We start from the raw sequence: 16,343 nt of genomic DNA, 5'->3' as shown, positions 1-16,343 counted from the left end.
AAGAGAATGTTTTTAATTCGGAAAAATTAGACTGGTAATCTATATTTAGCATGGTAGACGTGGAAGATGGCTCAGAATTTGGCAGCTTCAAGTGAGCTATAGAAGTCTTACTATTATACTGAAGAGGAATTAAGCATCCAAACCCCCTTCCATGTTACTTGAATTGAGACGACACTGCAGAAGGCCTTTAGACTGGATGGATGCTCCATGTGGCTTTGCTGAAGGCCAGTATCTCAGCATGGTGAAACCTTTGAGCTAGAGCCAAACAGGAGGACCATAAGATCTCTACTTATTGGGCAAAGTATTGAAAACCAAATTCAATTGGGCTGCACGTGTGGCTGACCTTGTCAAGCCGAGTCAGCCATTTTGCTATTGTGCATATCCAACCTTAAAATCTGTGGACACGAGAATGTTCACTTTAATCAAAAATTCCTACTCAACTTGCGAAAGAAAACAGGAGCCAAATCACTTATGAAATACGGCCGTTGGTCTTGGAATCGACATAAGTTATCTTTTGTGAATGAATAGAAACTAAATAAAGCCGAGCTTGAGGAAACAGAGATATTAAAGTGATTCTTGGAGACACTGAAAATAAAATTAGTTATCGTGGTCTGATATCTGATAAAAATCTGGCCATTGTACCTCCTCACACAGCCTCATAATTCCCGGATGACAGAAAAATGCTTCAACCAAATGTGGCCATGGAAAGATAAAACGAGGCCTGGGTACGAGTTTGAAGAACCCCATTGTTTCTCTTGAGTTTTTCCCCTGTGTGTCTAGGAGGACTAGGGACATGAACAGCAACTGGGTCCCAGCAGTTGAACACAACATGTTAGAAAAGCTGTGCTGTCTACCGATGATCCCATGCCGATTCATGTCCTGCCGGTTCTTTGGAGGATGTGGTTGTATTTACTGTAGCTCCGCCCCTGAGCAATGGGAGTGCTGAGAAACCTGGTAACAGCAATATCTACTCTGGCTTCTAAGATTTCCATCCTCCTTCCTCCTCCTTCCAGCTTTTATTTTCCTTTTATTTCACTCTAATATACAATATTTAATTTTTTTTTTTTGTTTTAGATGGGATATAACACAGGCAAGGATGATTTTGAATCCCTGATTTTCCTGTCTCCACCTCTCAAGTGCTGGGATTATAAATGTAAACCAGCACACCTCTCCAAAACTCAATATTTTAAACATTTTTTGGTTTGTTTGTTTGTTTGTTTGTTTTTCAAGACAGGGTTGCTCTGTGTAACAGTTCTGGCTGTCCCGGAACTCACTTTGTAGACCAGGCTGACCTTGCACTCATAGAGATCCACCTGCCTCTGTGCTGTGATTAAAGGCATGTGCCATCCCCACCCCCCACCATTTTAAACATTTTAAAAGTGTGCTGTTGGATGGCACTCAGTACCTGCACATCATCCTGTGAACATTTTTACTGCTCACTCCTTCCCATACTGAAACTGCATTTGTCAAATAGCACCTCCTCGGCTCTATCCCTATCCCCACCTGTATCCCCCTCTCTGTCTTTCCTTTTTCTTTCTTCTTAATTATTCTTAGATTATTTTTGTTATTTTATGTGTATGAGTGTTTTTACCTGCGTGTACATTTATGTACCGCATGCGTCATAATCCAGGGAAATGGCCGTATAGGCTGTCAAGAAGTGACAGGGAGGACCAGACGCTGCTTAGAAGGGAGGACTGACGGAAGTGGTTGTATTTCTGCTCCTAGATAGAAGAATCTAATGATACAGACAAGAGAATAAAGACTTCAATTTCAATTTTCTCAGGTTCCTAAGGTAAAAGATGTCCAAGCAAGGCACATGACTCATCCCTCCAATCCCTCAGTCAGGAAGCTGAGTCAGGAAAATCGCTTCAAGTTTGAGGCCAGCCTACATCACACGGTGAGTTCGAGGCTAGTCTGCACTACAAGGTGATACTCTTTCTTAAAAACAAAGCCAACAACAGCTTTGTTGATGTATGAAATGTCTCCCCGTTGTCAGTCGACTTGAGTCTAATGACGAATCTAGTGACCGTGGGGAAGTGACCAAGTGTTCTGATGCTCAACCTCTCTGCCGCTGGAGCAAAGTTAAGGGAACCTGTGCTCTGGGTTGTGAAACATAAGGAAGGAGATGCATTGAAGACTTCATGAATTAAAGGCTGAGGAAATGCTCCCTGTGCCAATATGCCACAGTTAATCAGCTGAGGGTGGCTGTCGCTGAGAATGAGTACTTAGCATTGAGGAGGAATTAAATGGCTGTCTATACCACTCACACTTGGGGAAATGGATCACAGCTGGCTCTGAAAAATGGGGAGAATGTAGCTAAGTCAGGGGTGAGGAGAAGTGACAGGCAAAACAATAGCTTTTAGGTTAAAAGAAAAAAAAGAAATGAGAACATGGGAGAAGGAGTTGGAGGTCCACGTGTACCCCAGTGATGGCACAGGTGCAGTCACACTAGAGTGGAGTGAGGGACTTTGAAAACATTTCAAAGGGTATGTTGGCACATTTCCCTAATTCTAGCACTTAGGAGGCTGAGGTGAAGAGTTTAATGTCTGGAGTTCTTGGTAGCCATTCCCCTTAAATATTTGGGTATTTCTTCAACTTTTTGAAAGGAGATAAAATATTTGGATTTAAAAACATAGATACATTCAGTAGTGTTGAATAGCAATGTGGTGAATGCTGTTCTCTTTTGTGGACCAACTAGGAAGTTTTGTCTAGTTTTCCTGTGCCACTGTTCTTACCGAGATATGGATTTCCCCCCACTTTCAACTCTGGGATAGCCCTAATTTTTTGTTTATTATAATTTGATAAAAGTATTGTGTATAATAGTCTTTCAACACCTGCAGAGTATCTATCTTACAATCTCCAAATGATGCTCAGTGTCACGAATTGTAGTGAATCCTAGACACTGTTTTTACCTATACATTCACCCTCACCATAAAGTTTAACCCATTCATTAGGCATAGTAAAAGATGGACAACAACAACCAGTAATAAAATAGAACAACAGAAAAAACAGAACAATAAAATAGAGAACAGCATCTCTGAGCTTTGACTTTCTTCTTTCTCTCCTCCCAAGTCAACCAAGATGTGACCACTGCCATAGCCAGGCCCTAGTTCATAAACCTTCCCAGCCAAGGCCAACTCCACTCCCTGACTCAGTGGAAACAAACAGCCTTCATCAGAGACAAGATCAAGTTCAAGTAAAAATGGAAAAGGGAAAAAATATTAAAGTTTTACCTGTGCGTGCCAGTTGTCAGTTATCATTATGGTGATAGGTGAGAAGAAATAAGGTTGATAATTGCTTTTGTATTTTTATCAAATGCGCCCTCCTTTACTTGCAGTAGCCCCTGAGGAAGTTCTACAGTGAGAGACTGTAACTGGAGAATGAAAATTTAAAATTGAGGTTCAATCAAATCAGCAACTGTAAAGTTATTTGGAAAGAGTCATCGAATTTGTTCACTGAGATTTAACCTTTACAGGCAGTCTTGAGTTTCCTGGCAACTGGGGCAAGCCTAAGGGATGATTTCATGCTAAATGTGCTTCTCTTCAAAAAAAGAAAGCCCGCTATGCTACTGCTGAATTCTGGGAGCATGGCTTCCCAAGAGATGCTATTTAGGATGCAAACGTGCCACAAACAGAATTTAGCACAAGCCAGTTTTAATTTCTGTATTGGTTTTAGATCTACTCTCTTCTTTCTTAATGACAGAATTTCATCATTTCTTATTCTTTTTGTTTCAACAAATGTTTATTGATAAATCTTCTAGAGCTATATAACCCGAAGGTATAGTGATCATTGAAAGAGAAACAAGATCCCTGCTCTGATACATTTACGGTCTTGGGGGGAGGGTGTTAATTCCTGATGAGGTCATCAGTTAAAAAGCTACCACAGGGATAGGAGACAGGGCTTGGTGGCTAAGAGCACTTGCTTGTTCCTACAGAGGAGGACGCAGGTTTGGTTCTCAGCACTCCCAGAGTGGCTCACAATCCTCTGTGATTCCAGTTCCATGGGCACCAGACACACGTGTGATGCATTTATATAGATTCAGGCCAAACACAAAAAAGTAAATACGTTTAAATTTTTTAAATAAAATGTTCAACAATAGTAATTATAAAACGCAGGTGCCATAAAAAATACACAGAGCTCTGAGGAACATACAACAGGAGGAGACAGTCTGCGTTGCGGGAGGACTGGGGGAAGAACAGGAAGGACACTTAGGAGTTCCTTATATCTTTACTCCTATTAGAATGCTTGACAAATTCAGTGTTCCTGTTGGCTGCTGCTGAGAATGTCAGAAAGAAGAAAAGTCAAATTTAAGAATATTTTTTAAAGGAGAGGAAATTTGAACCTTACTTCCTGAGTAAATTCTGCATCTTGGGAGGCACCAGCCGAGGAAGGAAAGCAGGTAGAAATAAATGTGTATTTCTGGGCCAGGGCTACAACTTAGCATTCAGCTAGCGTGTGGAGGCCTAGGTCTGATCCTTAGATGAGAGAAAGAAGAGAAGAAATTTCCATTCTTCTGACTTGTGGAATGAGTAAAATATATATTATCAGAGGTAAGTGCAAGGGTATAGCATGAAAAAAATTACAGCCCCAAATTATACCTCATTGAAATTAGTTCTGAACTTCAAGTGACTGAATTTAACGCAGTCATTTTGTGCCTGACGCCTGATTATTGGGCATGGTTTCCTCATCAGTGGAGAGAAGGGGTGGGCCCTTTTGCACCAACGCGGACTGAACAGACAGTCAATTAGATATGGCCACTTTGTTGAAGCTGATAACTACAGCCCTGGGTACAGTGAGTGCCAGGCCGAAGTTGTTACCGCCTAATATTTAATCTTTGAGGTCAAGTGCTTGCGAGGGAAAACAATCATATTGTTTCATTTACCATTTGGTCTAATTAATTTCACTATAAGCTTTCAACCGCCATAGTGTTAGGCACCCTCTGAGCCATCCAACCCATGAGCTTTATTGTATCACATTTAACCCCTCCCCTCCCAGTTATTTAGGAGGTCTATGGGCGAAGCAGGATCTCACTGTGTAGCCCTGGGCTGGCCTGGAATTCTCTATGTAGACCAGTCTGGTCTCTGCCTCTGCCTTCCTGGGGCTGACGTTAAAGGAATGCACCACCACCACCACACCCAGCTAAATTTCGCCTAAGCCCCTCCTCCCACCCCGACCCCAGTCACTTTCAAATTTCTGTCCTGTATAGACACTAGATTCTAGACATATTTTAATTGATTTGGTGATCTTGCTGTTTCCAGAATCGAAAGTCTTCTGGTTATCAAGGTCATCGATGCTTGCTGACCTCGCTCAGAAATTCTTGTTGTCTGTTTCTCTGGAGCCCTGGTTTAGGAGCATCGCTTCTGTGATTTCTCTCCCTTTCCTTGCTATAAGCTAATCCTATTGGGGTGGGAGAGAGAGCTGGGGGAGAGGCGATGGGAGAGAGATGGAGAAGAAGGGGGGGGGAAAGGAGGGTGGGAGGAGAGAGAAAGGGAGACAGACAGAGAGGGAGAGGAAGAGAGAGAAAGCGAGCAATCATTTTTTAAAAACCATTTGTGAATGTCCTGACCTAGATAGGGAAAAAAGACCAAGGTGACCTCAGAAGTGGGCTCTTCCCAGAAACAATGTCCCTGGAGGCTCCAGACAGAGGTTAGAATATTTGGCAGCTTGCAATAGGAAACGTTAGGCTCTCCTACTGCTCTCTGCACCCTTGAGTTCATTCATCCACTGAATACTTCCGAAGTCATTTTAGGATGCTGCAAAGAAATAGGTGTGAGTAAACAAACTCCATGGCAATCAGTTCTCCAACTGTATATCCAGTCACGGGAGACCCAGACGCAGCCCGTGGGCCTTTCTGCCTGCTGCTTCTGTGTTCTTCCTCCTTTCCTTTCCCCATCCCTTCCTCCTCTTTTCTCTCTCCTCCTCCTCCTGCCACAAGTAATGCTTTAGGAACTTGCCAGCGTCATGGAGTGTGTGCAGTCTGCCGCCAGCCCTGGCCACTTATTGACTACACCTGCTCCCAGGCCCCCAAATAAGGTCACCGTGTCCTTATTTCTAGACTGAAGGGGGACACTGGGCCTGAGGTTTGAGCAGGCTGCATTCCACACTGGAGGGAATTGGATCTCTAGAGACACAGAACCTATGACTTCACTGCCAGAAAACTGATTATCTCATGAGACCCCATGGAATAGGCCACTGTCATCCTCATAAGCAATCCAGGACTCCACACCTAGGGATGTTGACAAGTGAGGGATTCTGGCTTTTGCCAGCAGGCAGGAAATAACATCCCACTCAAATTCAGGAGAATCTTTTGCTGGTGTTATGAGTGTTATCTACAGCCTAAGTTTTGAGCGTTTAACTCATATGTGCTTTAAAATACCATACCGAAATATGCTTTAATGAGCTATTTCATTAGTAATTAACAATTTGGTTTATCCTAAGTTGTTAATTAAGCTTTTCTTAAAACAGGGGCTCAGGTAGACCAGGCTGATCTCCTCCTTGTTAGATAGCTGAAGATAAGTCTTGAGTTTCTGTTCTTTCTGAGTACTGGAATTATATATCCAGCTTAAAAACAAAAATAAACAAAAATTTACTTACTTGTGTGTGTATGTGTGTGTAGGTATGTGCACACAAGCACAGTTTCTCAAGGAGGCAAAAATTATTCCCTGGTGCTAAAGTTCTAGGTGGTTGTTAGGAAAGAAACCTGGGCCCTCTGCAAAAGTCCTGTATGCGCTTAGCTGCTGAGCCATCTCTCCAGACTCCTTTTTGTTGTTTGAAATTATACGGGTGATAGGAAAATAATCCGTCAAGTATAAAGACGGGACAGAGTGGACTGCAGTGAAGGCTGTGACTCCCAGTGCCCGTGTCAGGCAGCTCACACACAACTGTAACTCCAACTCCAGGGGATTTGACATCTCAGGACTCTGTGGCCACATATTGGGGCATGTGCACACAAAGACAATTAAAATAATAAAAATAGATCTTAAAAAAAATAAATGATACAGGACAAAGGTTTAGCTTAGCTAGCGTCTCTCCAGATCTTCTGACTAAACGAATAATAGTCCGTGATCAAGATTGCTGCCATTTGATATCTTTTTTTTCACTCTCTCTGAATCCTGGGACACTTTGATCATTGTGCAAAGGAATTGGTAGTAATCACTTCTTTATTTTATTTTATTTTATTTTATTTTTTCAGATAGACTTTCATCTGTGCCGGTCTCACTACTAGCCAGGATGACCTTGAACTTTCAATTTTCACAACCTGCCTCCACCCTTCCTCTTCCCACTCTCTGACCTTGAAAAGCACTTAGAAAGGGAGTGAGCTCAGGTCTCCCCCCCCCCCAAGTGTGAAACACAGTTATACAGTAGTAGAGTCCCATAGAGCTCAGCTGCCTGCCACTCCGCATTCCTAAAGCTCCCCAGCATAGGACAAGCCTGTCTCGGGACTTTCTTGAGAGTTAGTGGGAAGAGAGAACCCCTAGGTCATCAACACAACTCACTGTCCACATTCTGCCTGAGTACTCGGGGCTAATTGCCTGGCGTAGCCAAACCCGTCAGTTCTGCTCTGCCTACTTCCAGGCCCAAACTATAAGCCTTAGTGGTCGCTGTGAAAAACGCACTTTGCGCTCAATCGTTTCTAAACAGCAAGGCTCCTGATACATTAAAACATGAGAGGAATAGGTCTCGAAGAGTCACTGACGGGTAGGACAGGGCATTAAACATGTACCAGAGGACTCGAGTTCCATCCCCAGCTTGAAAATAATTTCCCGTAACAATCGGAAAACTATTTTTCTGTTCTAGGTGGAAGACTGCATAGTGTCCATACTTTGTAGTGCTGAAGGCAGTGATTTATATTAATGTAAAATGGAAGAGACTACAGTGTCTGATTTTGTTTTTCTGTCAGGCCGGAGGTCACATCCAGAGGTTGATTCACGCTAGGCAAGCGCTTTTTTACTGAGCGGCAGTTTTGACTGCCTTTGTCTTAGTGACGGGAAACACCACAGAATAGAAGTTGTAGTCTGCAGATGGGGTCGGCCAGGAGACTGATGTCAGATTTCCCCAAGTGACTGCTAAGGGGAGGCACTAATTTGCTTTGGGGCCGGTTTAAGTTATTTTTCAGTTCCACTGCATCTAATCTATAGCCAAGCATGAAACTAAGGTGTGTTAGGATCCCAAGTCACTCACTTCTGTACAGAAGAAAAAGAGCCAGTGTCAGGGACCAGCAATTCACTCATTCACTTCAGCCATTCACTCAATGCGTGTGCTTAGATCAATGCACGCAGCGGGATAGCACACCTTGTAAAATGCCTTCTTGCTGAGCAGCATCTTCAGACGCTAAGCAGGTGGCCGGGCCAAGGACTTGTATGGGGCTGTAGGAGGGTCCTAGGTAGGAATGAAGGTTTTCTAGCAGCTCAAGTTTTAGATACATGTGTTTGGGGGTTAGGGTGGGGATGGGACAATCTCACTAAGTAGCGTGGACTGTCTCATCCATGTAGAGCTCTGCCTGCCTCTACAGGAGATCGGTCAGTGTTGCGATGAAACGCAAGTGTCACCATGCCCACTTCAGCTACTTTAGAAGAGGCTCAGTGGAATCCATTAGGGTCTCTAAGATCAAATACCTCAGGCAGATTTGCGACAGGCTGAAACACGCTCCTGCTCGCCCCACCCCCATGGAAAACATACCTCTTCGTAGCTAGGGGGTGGAAATCGTTGGCTCTTAGTTGCAAGCCTGGTGCTACAACGAGACAGATATAAGGGCAGTGCCAGCTTCTAACCTATGCCCTTCAGGATTTTTGCCGGGGTTAAAGCTGACAGCTCAATCTCAATTCCAGCCACACCTCTTCCCAGCTCTGGGTGCATCTCAATTCTTTCCTGGGCAGCAAAATGAGTCTGAAGTGTTCTGTATATGCCCCATCCCACAGTAAGGGCTCTGCAGAGCTTATCTCTTTAAGGGGACTTTGAGGGTTCCCGTTAGGGGAGCACCTTTGTTGTTTTGATTTGGAAGATTCAAGTCTCCAAACAGAATAGAGAAATAGACTAGAGAAAGGAAATCACACATAAGAAGGTGCCCTTTATGGGACCATTGTAAAATATTTCCATTTCAGAGGAGCTGATTTTCACTTCTTGACAGCCCAGCTCCAGTTAGCTAGGCCTTTCCTTTGTTCCTGTTCCCAGCAGGAGCCTGGAGGAAAGAGGAAGTCAGTTTGAAGTCTTAAGGGAAGGACCTGGACTCTGGAAAGTAGAACTTGGTCTCAAATCTTGACGTTCTCATTAAGTAGCCGTGAACTTCTCAGGGTAAAGGAACAACTTTCTCAACCTGAGAAACCGAGATAAGCCTCCTTGGGGCTTTTTTAGGTAAGAATTTAAAAATGTGGAATGGTCGGAACTCTTGAAACAGTGCCCGGCAAGACTGAGGTGGGATAGGACAAGAAAAATGAACCTGGCATGGAGGCTTAGAGCAACAGTATTATTGTGTGTTGGGCTCTGTTTGTCATCCGCAGTGAACTGCAGAAAGTATCTCATAAGCGGCCTCATGATTTCATTTTCTAAAGAAATGTTTTCCAGAAAAAAACTAAGTAACCCCAACATTTTTACTTAATTCTTTAACCCCTTAGAGTAACTTCAAAAGTCACCAAAATTGTTTCTAGAGCTGTTGCTGGTCCACTTAAAAGGGACCCCTAGAGACGTCCATATCCCCTCTCATGTGTGTACAACTGGGCATCTCCTAAGCTCGTTTTCCTCTTTTAACATTCGTGTTTCAATCTGCATTAAATTTCTTTTCCTTTGTTTGTGTTTCTGAGAGATGGTCCCATGTAGCCCAAACTGCCTCTGATTTCCAGATCTTCCCACTGCCACCCACCATGCCCCACAAACTCTCTCTCTCTCTCTCTCTCTCTCTCTCTCTCTCTCTCTCTCTCTCTCTCTCTCTCTCTCTCCCTCCTTCTTCTTTCTGGAGACAGTCTACTTTGAAGCTCTGGCTGGCCTGAAACTATCCAGAACATGCTGGCCTCAAACCCATGGAGATCTCAAGGGTATCTACCATTACGCTCTGCTGATGGGCCTTTTGAAGAAACTTCAGACTACGGCCATACCACGCTGAAGGTGCCCAGTCTAATAGGATGATAAACAGGGTTGAACCTGGTTAGTACCTTGACGGCAGAAACAAAAAGTTTTTTCAGCCATGGTGACGTCACCTCTTTGCTCTCAGTGTTTGGGAGGCTGTGGTAAGTGGTTTGAGCCAGTCTGGGCTTCACAGTGAATCCCAGCTTATCCTGGGGTTACAGTGAGATCTTATCTCAACAAGGCAAAGAAACAAACACACCCCTCCAAAAAAAAAAAAAAAAAAACAAAATAAACTAACAAAAATAAGCTTTAACTTCGCTTCACACTGATTTATCAAAAAATTACATTTTGTTGTGTTGTCAAGTTAGTTCCTGCCGGAGTGACACGCCTCCACCCCCCAAAAAAGTACCATCTACCAGTCTTCTCTTGCTCTCTTGCGCTTGCTCTTGGTCTGTCTGTCTGTCTGTCTGCCTCTCTCATGTCCCCACTCTGAGATGGCCTTTTACTCATTTTCCCTCTCTGCCCAATAACCTCTCACATTAATTCTGTTGCGTGTGGCACGTTCTCTTGGGGGCAAACCTTGGCAGGACCTGTTGAAGGTACCCCCTTTCCACATTTTTCTCCTTTTAGTCAGGAATCTGGGGCTCACCCTTGTAGACAGGCCTCAGCCCAGAGCTCCTCAGGCTGCTTTCTGAGGAGGCACCATCCAGCCTCTTCTACTGCTTCTGACAAGATCAGTGTCACCTAAGAGGCAACTTTTCCAGAAGCTATTGTTACTACAAAACAATAGGAGGAATTGCTCAAACTCACATAATCATAAAACACCAAAGTTGATGAGCAGCCTGCAACCGACTCCGCAAAGACAAAACAGCGGAACAACAACCATGTTCGTCCCTACTCTGTCGCAGAAGGGATGAATGAAACACGACTAGTTTTGTAGCATAATGAAGAAGAAGAAGAAGAAGAAGAAGAAGAAGAAGAAGAAGAAGAAGAAGAAGAAGAAGAAGAAGAAGAAGAAGAAGAAGAAGAAGAAGAAGAAAGTCTTCTAGGTCTGCAAGTGAAAGCTTTGAATGTGAAGCTAGTGTAACCCCATTCTAGTCTGAGTAGTTAGTTAACGTCCTCCCAGCTGCTTTTCTCATCTTTAATACAGGAATTTTTGTGAAAGAATGCCTGAGGCCCATGCTTAGCTTGGTGTGTGTCTGTGTGTCTGTGTATGTGTGTATAATTTCTTTGAGGCAGGGTCTTACTCTGATAGCCGGGGCTTTCTTATAACCCAAGGCAATTCTACCACTTCAGCCCCGCACACACTAGGTGTATAGCTACTGTCCCTGTGGCTCCTAGCTGCAAATTTGAAATTCTATCTGTGCAATGCCTTTGAAATTTGACAAAAGGCAACGGCAGCATGGTTGATATCAGGTTTTTTTTTTTTTTTCCACATACCTGGTGTTTTTCCACTAAGGATTATCAAATTCAAGGCAATATCATTTATTTGTGTTTTCTGGGTCATTTCTGCAGGAATCCATGTCAGAGAGGAATCTTTAAGCTGGAGGGAAGGGATTACCTTTATCAGAATTGATATCTCCTAGAGCTCTTGGATTTCCTCATGAAAACTGAAAAGAGTATTTTTCCATTCATCTTAACTGAAATTTCGGAGGTTCTCGGAATAAAATATAACCTGCCCACATCCAGTCCTAACTTGTCATTAACACATAGAATGAAGGCCTTACCTAATTTGGCTTAGCAATTGTCAGTCAAGTGAAATGGAGCTGATTTAGTCAAGTTTTTTAAGCGCCAGGGTGAAAAGCATGGGACCTGACTTAGCTCAGATGCTCCTCCTTCTCTCGGCCGAGCTGTCTCTAGTGACTGTTGCTACTGCGGGGAGACAGGGGAGCTAAGAGAAAAGTCTCCTGAGGCTGGGCTTTGGACATTGGGTACTGACAAACTTATTTCACCTGGGGGTGGAGGGAGTCTGATATGAAACAAAAAAAAAAAAAAGAAAGAAAGATGATGGGGGGATGGTATGAGATTAAAAATGTATCAGACTTAAAACCAGGCATGGAGGTACCCCCTCCCTCCATCATCTCAGTACTTGAGAGTGGGAGTCTTGACGACAGGAGTTTCAGGCCAGCCTCGGCCTGGTGGTGAGTGGAGGCCAGCCTCAGCCTTGTGGTGAGGGGAGGTCAGCCTCAGCCTCGTGGTGAGTGGAGGCCAGCCTCAGCCTCTTGGTGTTTGAGGGCCAGCCAGCCTGAATTTGACCATGTCTCAGCAGCAGCAGCAACAAGGAACACCAACCAGACTTGATCTTTGCACATACAAGGCATACATTTTAGCTCTACTGTTTACAGCATGTGTGACCTTGGGCAACTGCTCAATCTAAATGACACTGTATGGTTAAGAATTTTTCTTCTGTTGGGTCGCTATGAGGATTAATGATCTAATCGATGGGAGACACTTGTTCCACAGAATTCAGAGCACAGTCAGAACTGACCCATGACCACTGGAAGGTAAGCACAGGGGTGGGGGTCACAGCATCTATATTCCCTGCTAGCAGCTCCCTAGATTCCCTCCGGATGGCTGAGCGGTGCAAGAAGCAGCCTTTTAGCGTTTTGCAATCAAAAAACTGGCTTGGAGACTCAGTTGTTCTTTTTTAACGAATGCACGAGTCCCCCACCCCCACCCACAAGAACCCAGTTCTGTTCACAGTTCAGTGTGGGCACCAGACAAAGGTTTACTTTGTAGGACTGTCTAGTTGGACTAAAACTAAAATATGCAGAAATGTGTGGAACTTCAACAATAGAGCATAAGGAAATGGATTCCTCTTGGCCGAAAACAAAGACTTTATAGACTATGAATTTGTAAGTACAGAACATAGAAAAGCTCGGCCAAGCATCAACACCAATATGGTAGCAGTTATTCCTGAGGAGGGAAGGAAAGATTCCTGAAAATGTGAGATAATTCTCTCTACTGTTTTCAAATTTTGCATATTTATTTTCTTATTACCCATGTAATGGTAATAAGAATAATTATAATGACATTAATAATAAACTAGGTATGATGAGGCACGATTATGATCTCAACACACAGGTATCAGAGACAGGAGGACCGGGATTTCTAGGTCCTCCTCAGCTATGTAAAGAGTTGTTAGAGTCCAAACTGGGTTAGAAGAGAGAGACCCTGTCTCCAATCAATCAAACAAAAACACGAAGTAAAGAAAGGCAAAGGCAAGAAAGATCACAGTATAAGCAGTGGGCCTTTAGAATGCAGAATAAATCAGATGTGTAATAAAACAAAGTAGACAGGAATCAAGGGATTTCTTCTCCAGGCTGCCAATGACTTGGTGCAAAGTCACCTTCTACTCAGCTAGCTGTCCTTGAGGAGCGGGACGACCAGGGATGGCAGGAGGAACCTCTGACTGGATCTCCGACAAGAGTTCGGATGAGCCCAGGAAACTGCCTGCTGGATTTTGTGGTATAATTTTCTTTCTCTCTGCAAGTACTTGAGAAGACATCTGTACTTTGTCTCACTCTTTCAAAATCCAAGGTCTGCCGAAGCTCTCGCTGAAGCACATTGGTGGATTGTGCTTTTAAGCAAAATGCAACCAGATGGCAAACTAGTACTTCTCGTAGTATATTTTGATGGCAAAGAAAATAAGAAACTATTACAAAATAAAAGTTAAAACTAAAAAAAAGGTATGCCATAGACAGTTGGTTGATTAAGAATACCTGATTCAAAGGGTTCTGAACTACCCATGGCTGGGAGTCTATATAGCTCATCGGGACATTTGCATGCTTGAGACCCAGGATTGTAAAAGAAAGAAGTAAAACAAGATGCCCTTGATACCACCAAATGAATTAATTAAGATAGATGTGATGGCGTATGCCTATTGTTCCAATAGTCAGGAGGAAGGAGGATCATTTCAACCCAGGCTTCCAAGACAATGTAGCTAACGTAAAAAAAAAAAAAAAAAAAAAAAAAAAAGCAAGCAAGCAAACAAACAAACAACAAACTTTGTCTAGTTAGTTAGAAGGGAGTGGAGAATTTAAGTACTGAATAGAAGAGCTCTTCCATTGAAAAGACATCTTTTATTTGTAGGGGAGACCTAAGTAGCACTTGGAGGGGCATGAAGCCTTACTGACTTGCTTTCTTCTGTTGCGGCCTTTACTAGAGAAGGACCTCTTCTGGCTCTCCAGGAGTTTCGCTTTACTGAGCTTTCCCTTTAGCTATGGACTTTGGGAGCTATTTGCTCCACTGATGGAGATCTAAGCCAGGATGTGTGGGAGCTTCTGCTGGTACCGTGGCTGGCCTTACAGACCGCTTGCTTGTAGACCTGGCTTTCCACCCCGACCCTTCAGGGCTATGAGGCAATACAGCCCAGCCTGCAATTCATTACATTCTGTTGCCATTCCAAGCAAGGCACACAAAAAAGGCCTGAATGAAGGGAAGGATCAATGAATGGAGAGAAGCATTTTGATAGAACTTCCCTAGGGTATTAAATAGCATGGGACCATTGGGGGCTGGAGAAGCCTTCCATTGCTTAAGAAATACTCTCCCTAAGAATGTCAGTCATCAGTCTTCCAACAACCCATTCATTCCTTACCCCCCACTCATGTACACAATTGCAGAACCACAGACCTCCAGTGTGGCCACTGCAATGAATTGCGTTTATCTTGCGAAGCATAGCAAAAGGTCTATTCATTTACAGTCCCGTGACATTACTAATACTATGAATGGAAGAACAAGGAATTTAAACAAATGTATACAGCGGCATAACCCAGAATTATAACTCAGGCTATAAAACAGGCTAGTTCCTGTTCTTTAGGGTGGGGGCACATGTGGTAAGCACAAACTTGAAATCAAGGGTTTGAAACGTTGGAATCCGTCATTTCTGCAAAAAAGGTCACACTGGTCCTTTGCTATTCATACCAGAGATAAAAACACAGTAAATGATTGGCGGAATGAATTTGAGGAGTCAAGGCTGCTTTGAACAATCGACAATGATAAAGCAGCAGCCCTTCAGAGGAAAGGTGTGGAAAAGTTGAACCCTTCAAAGATAAGAGAGAAGGAGCTACTTAATTAGCCCAGACTAAATTGCTTGCCATTAACTCAGGCCAGCTTTCTTTGAAACTGCCTTGTAATCTTGGGCATGGCTTTGATTGAGAAATCTCAGTTCGCGTCTAACCCATTTGAAGATATCTCATCCCAACCCCCTCCTCCCAATGTAACTCCTCTGAGCCCCTTCCTTTCCATCAGCACCCCCTCCCCCGAAATAAATCTGAGGCAAGGCAGGGTCAGGGTTCACCTTGACCACTGATAACCAGTAACTCTGTTTTCACAGAGGACTGAGTAACAAAACCCAAGGCTTACCCTAGGCAAACATGCAGAAGCTTTTCAGAGAGACGCGTAGAAAACAAAAGCAGCAAACATAACCTGTCCTTACCCGCTTCTTAAAAAATTGGAAGGCTGAGCATTTCTTGACTGGGAATCCATTCATGTCTTTGTTTACCATCTTCCACAGTAGGGACTTCACAGCTATAGATCCGGAGTGGCACCCGCCTGGTTACTGCATCTGTTCCCGGTTCACCTTCCCGGAGATGGTGAATGAAGAAGAGCGGGATGGAGAGGCTAACGGGGCTCAGTTCTTCACTCGCTCATTCTGCTGCAGCAGCTACTGCAGTAACTCGCCCCACTTTCAGATGTCACCGGCAGTGGCTTTTCTCTTTCCATCATTGCTCCGAAACACAAGCATCACCGCAACAGGACCCCGGGGACCGGATGGCGGATACAGCAAATCTCTGGGGAGCTGTTCTGACGGCCACTTAGGCGGGATCAGGGTACCGTCCCCGCCCCCAGCTACCTAGTGCGCGTCCGGTGCCGGGAGCGAGACGCTCTGCTCCAGGTGATGCGCTTCTGGAGGCTGCTGGAGCAGAGCTGTTTTTGATTGTGTAGGTTCCAGTGGGAGCCGTGTAGTTAAGCAGCTGAGGGAAAGGAGTAAGAAAGAGCAGAAGCCAGAGGGAGGGAGAGCCTCGCAGAAAGGCAAACGGAAAGAGAAAGCAAGGCTGGAAGAAACAAGGATTCAGGCATCTGTGAGCGGAACAGGGAAGGGACCGCAGACACAAAAAACACAGGAGAGCAGCTGACTCCCTTGGAAGAGCCACTCAAGTAGGTTTTTCTTTGCAAAGATCGTGGCAAGCAGACTTTCCTGTAAAACGCAGGCCCAATAACGTAATGCTCAATGAAGTTCTTGGGATTCTCATCAAACGCGTTTCCGACCTATGCAAACCTCG

General features: G+C 44.1%; 1 protein-coding gene across 1 annotated transcript in view; it reads right to left on the bottom strand.

Moving 5' to 3' along the window:
- Positions 1-16,079, bottom strand: part of Sgk1 (serum/glucocorticoid regulated kinase 1) — a 112,085-nt gene extending 96,006 nt beyond the window's left edge. Inside the window, exon 1 of the mRNA XM_057759069.1 lies at positions 15,497-16,079. Coding sequence (XP_057615052.1) covers positions 15,497-15,565 — 69 coding nt within the window. The 5' untranslated portion in view covers positions 15,566-16,079. The remainder of the gene's footprint in view (positions 1-15,496) is intronic.
- Between the last annotated feature and the right edge of the window lie 264 nt (positions 16,080-16,343).

The sequence above is a fragment of the Chionomys nivalis genome, chromosome 2 (genome assembly GCF_950005125.1).
Source record: "Chionomys nivalis chromosome 2, mChiNiv1.1, whole genome shotgun sequence".
Lineage (NCBI taxonomy): Eukaryota > Metazoa > Chordata > Mammalia > Rodentia > Cricetidae > Chionomys > Chionomys nivalis.
This window is presented reverse-complemented; position numbering and strand designations above follow the sequence as displayed.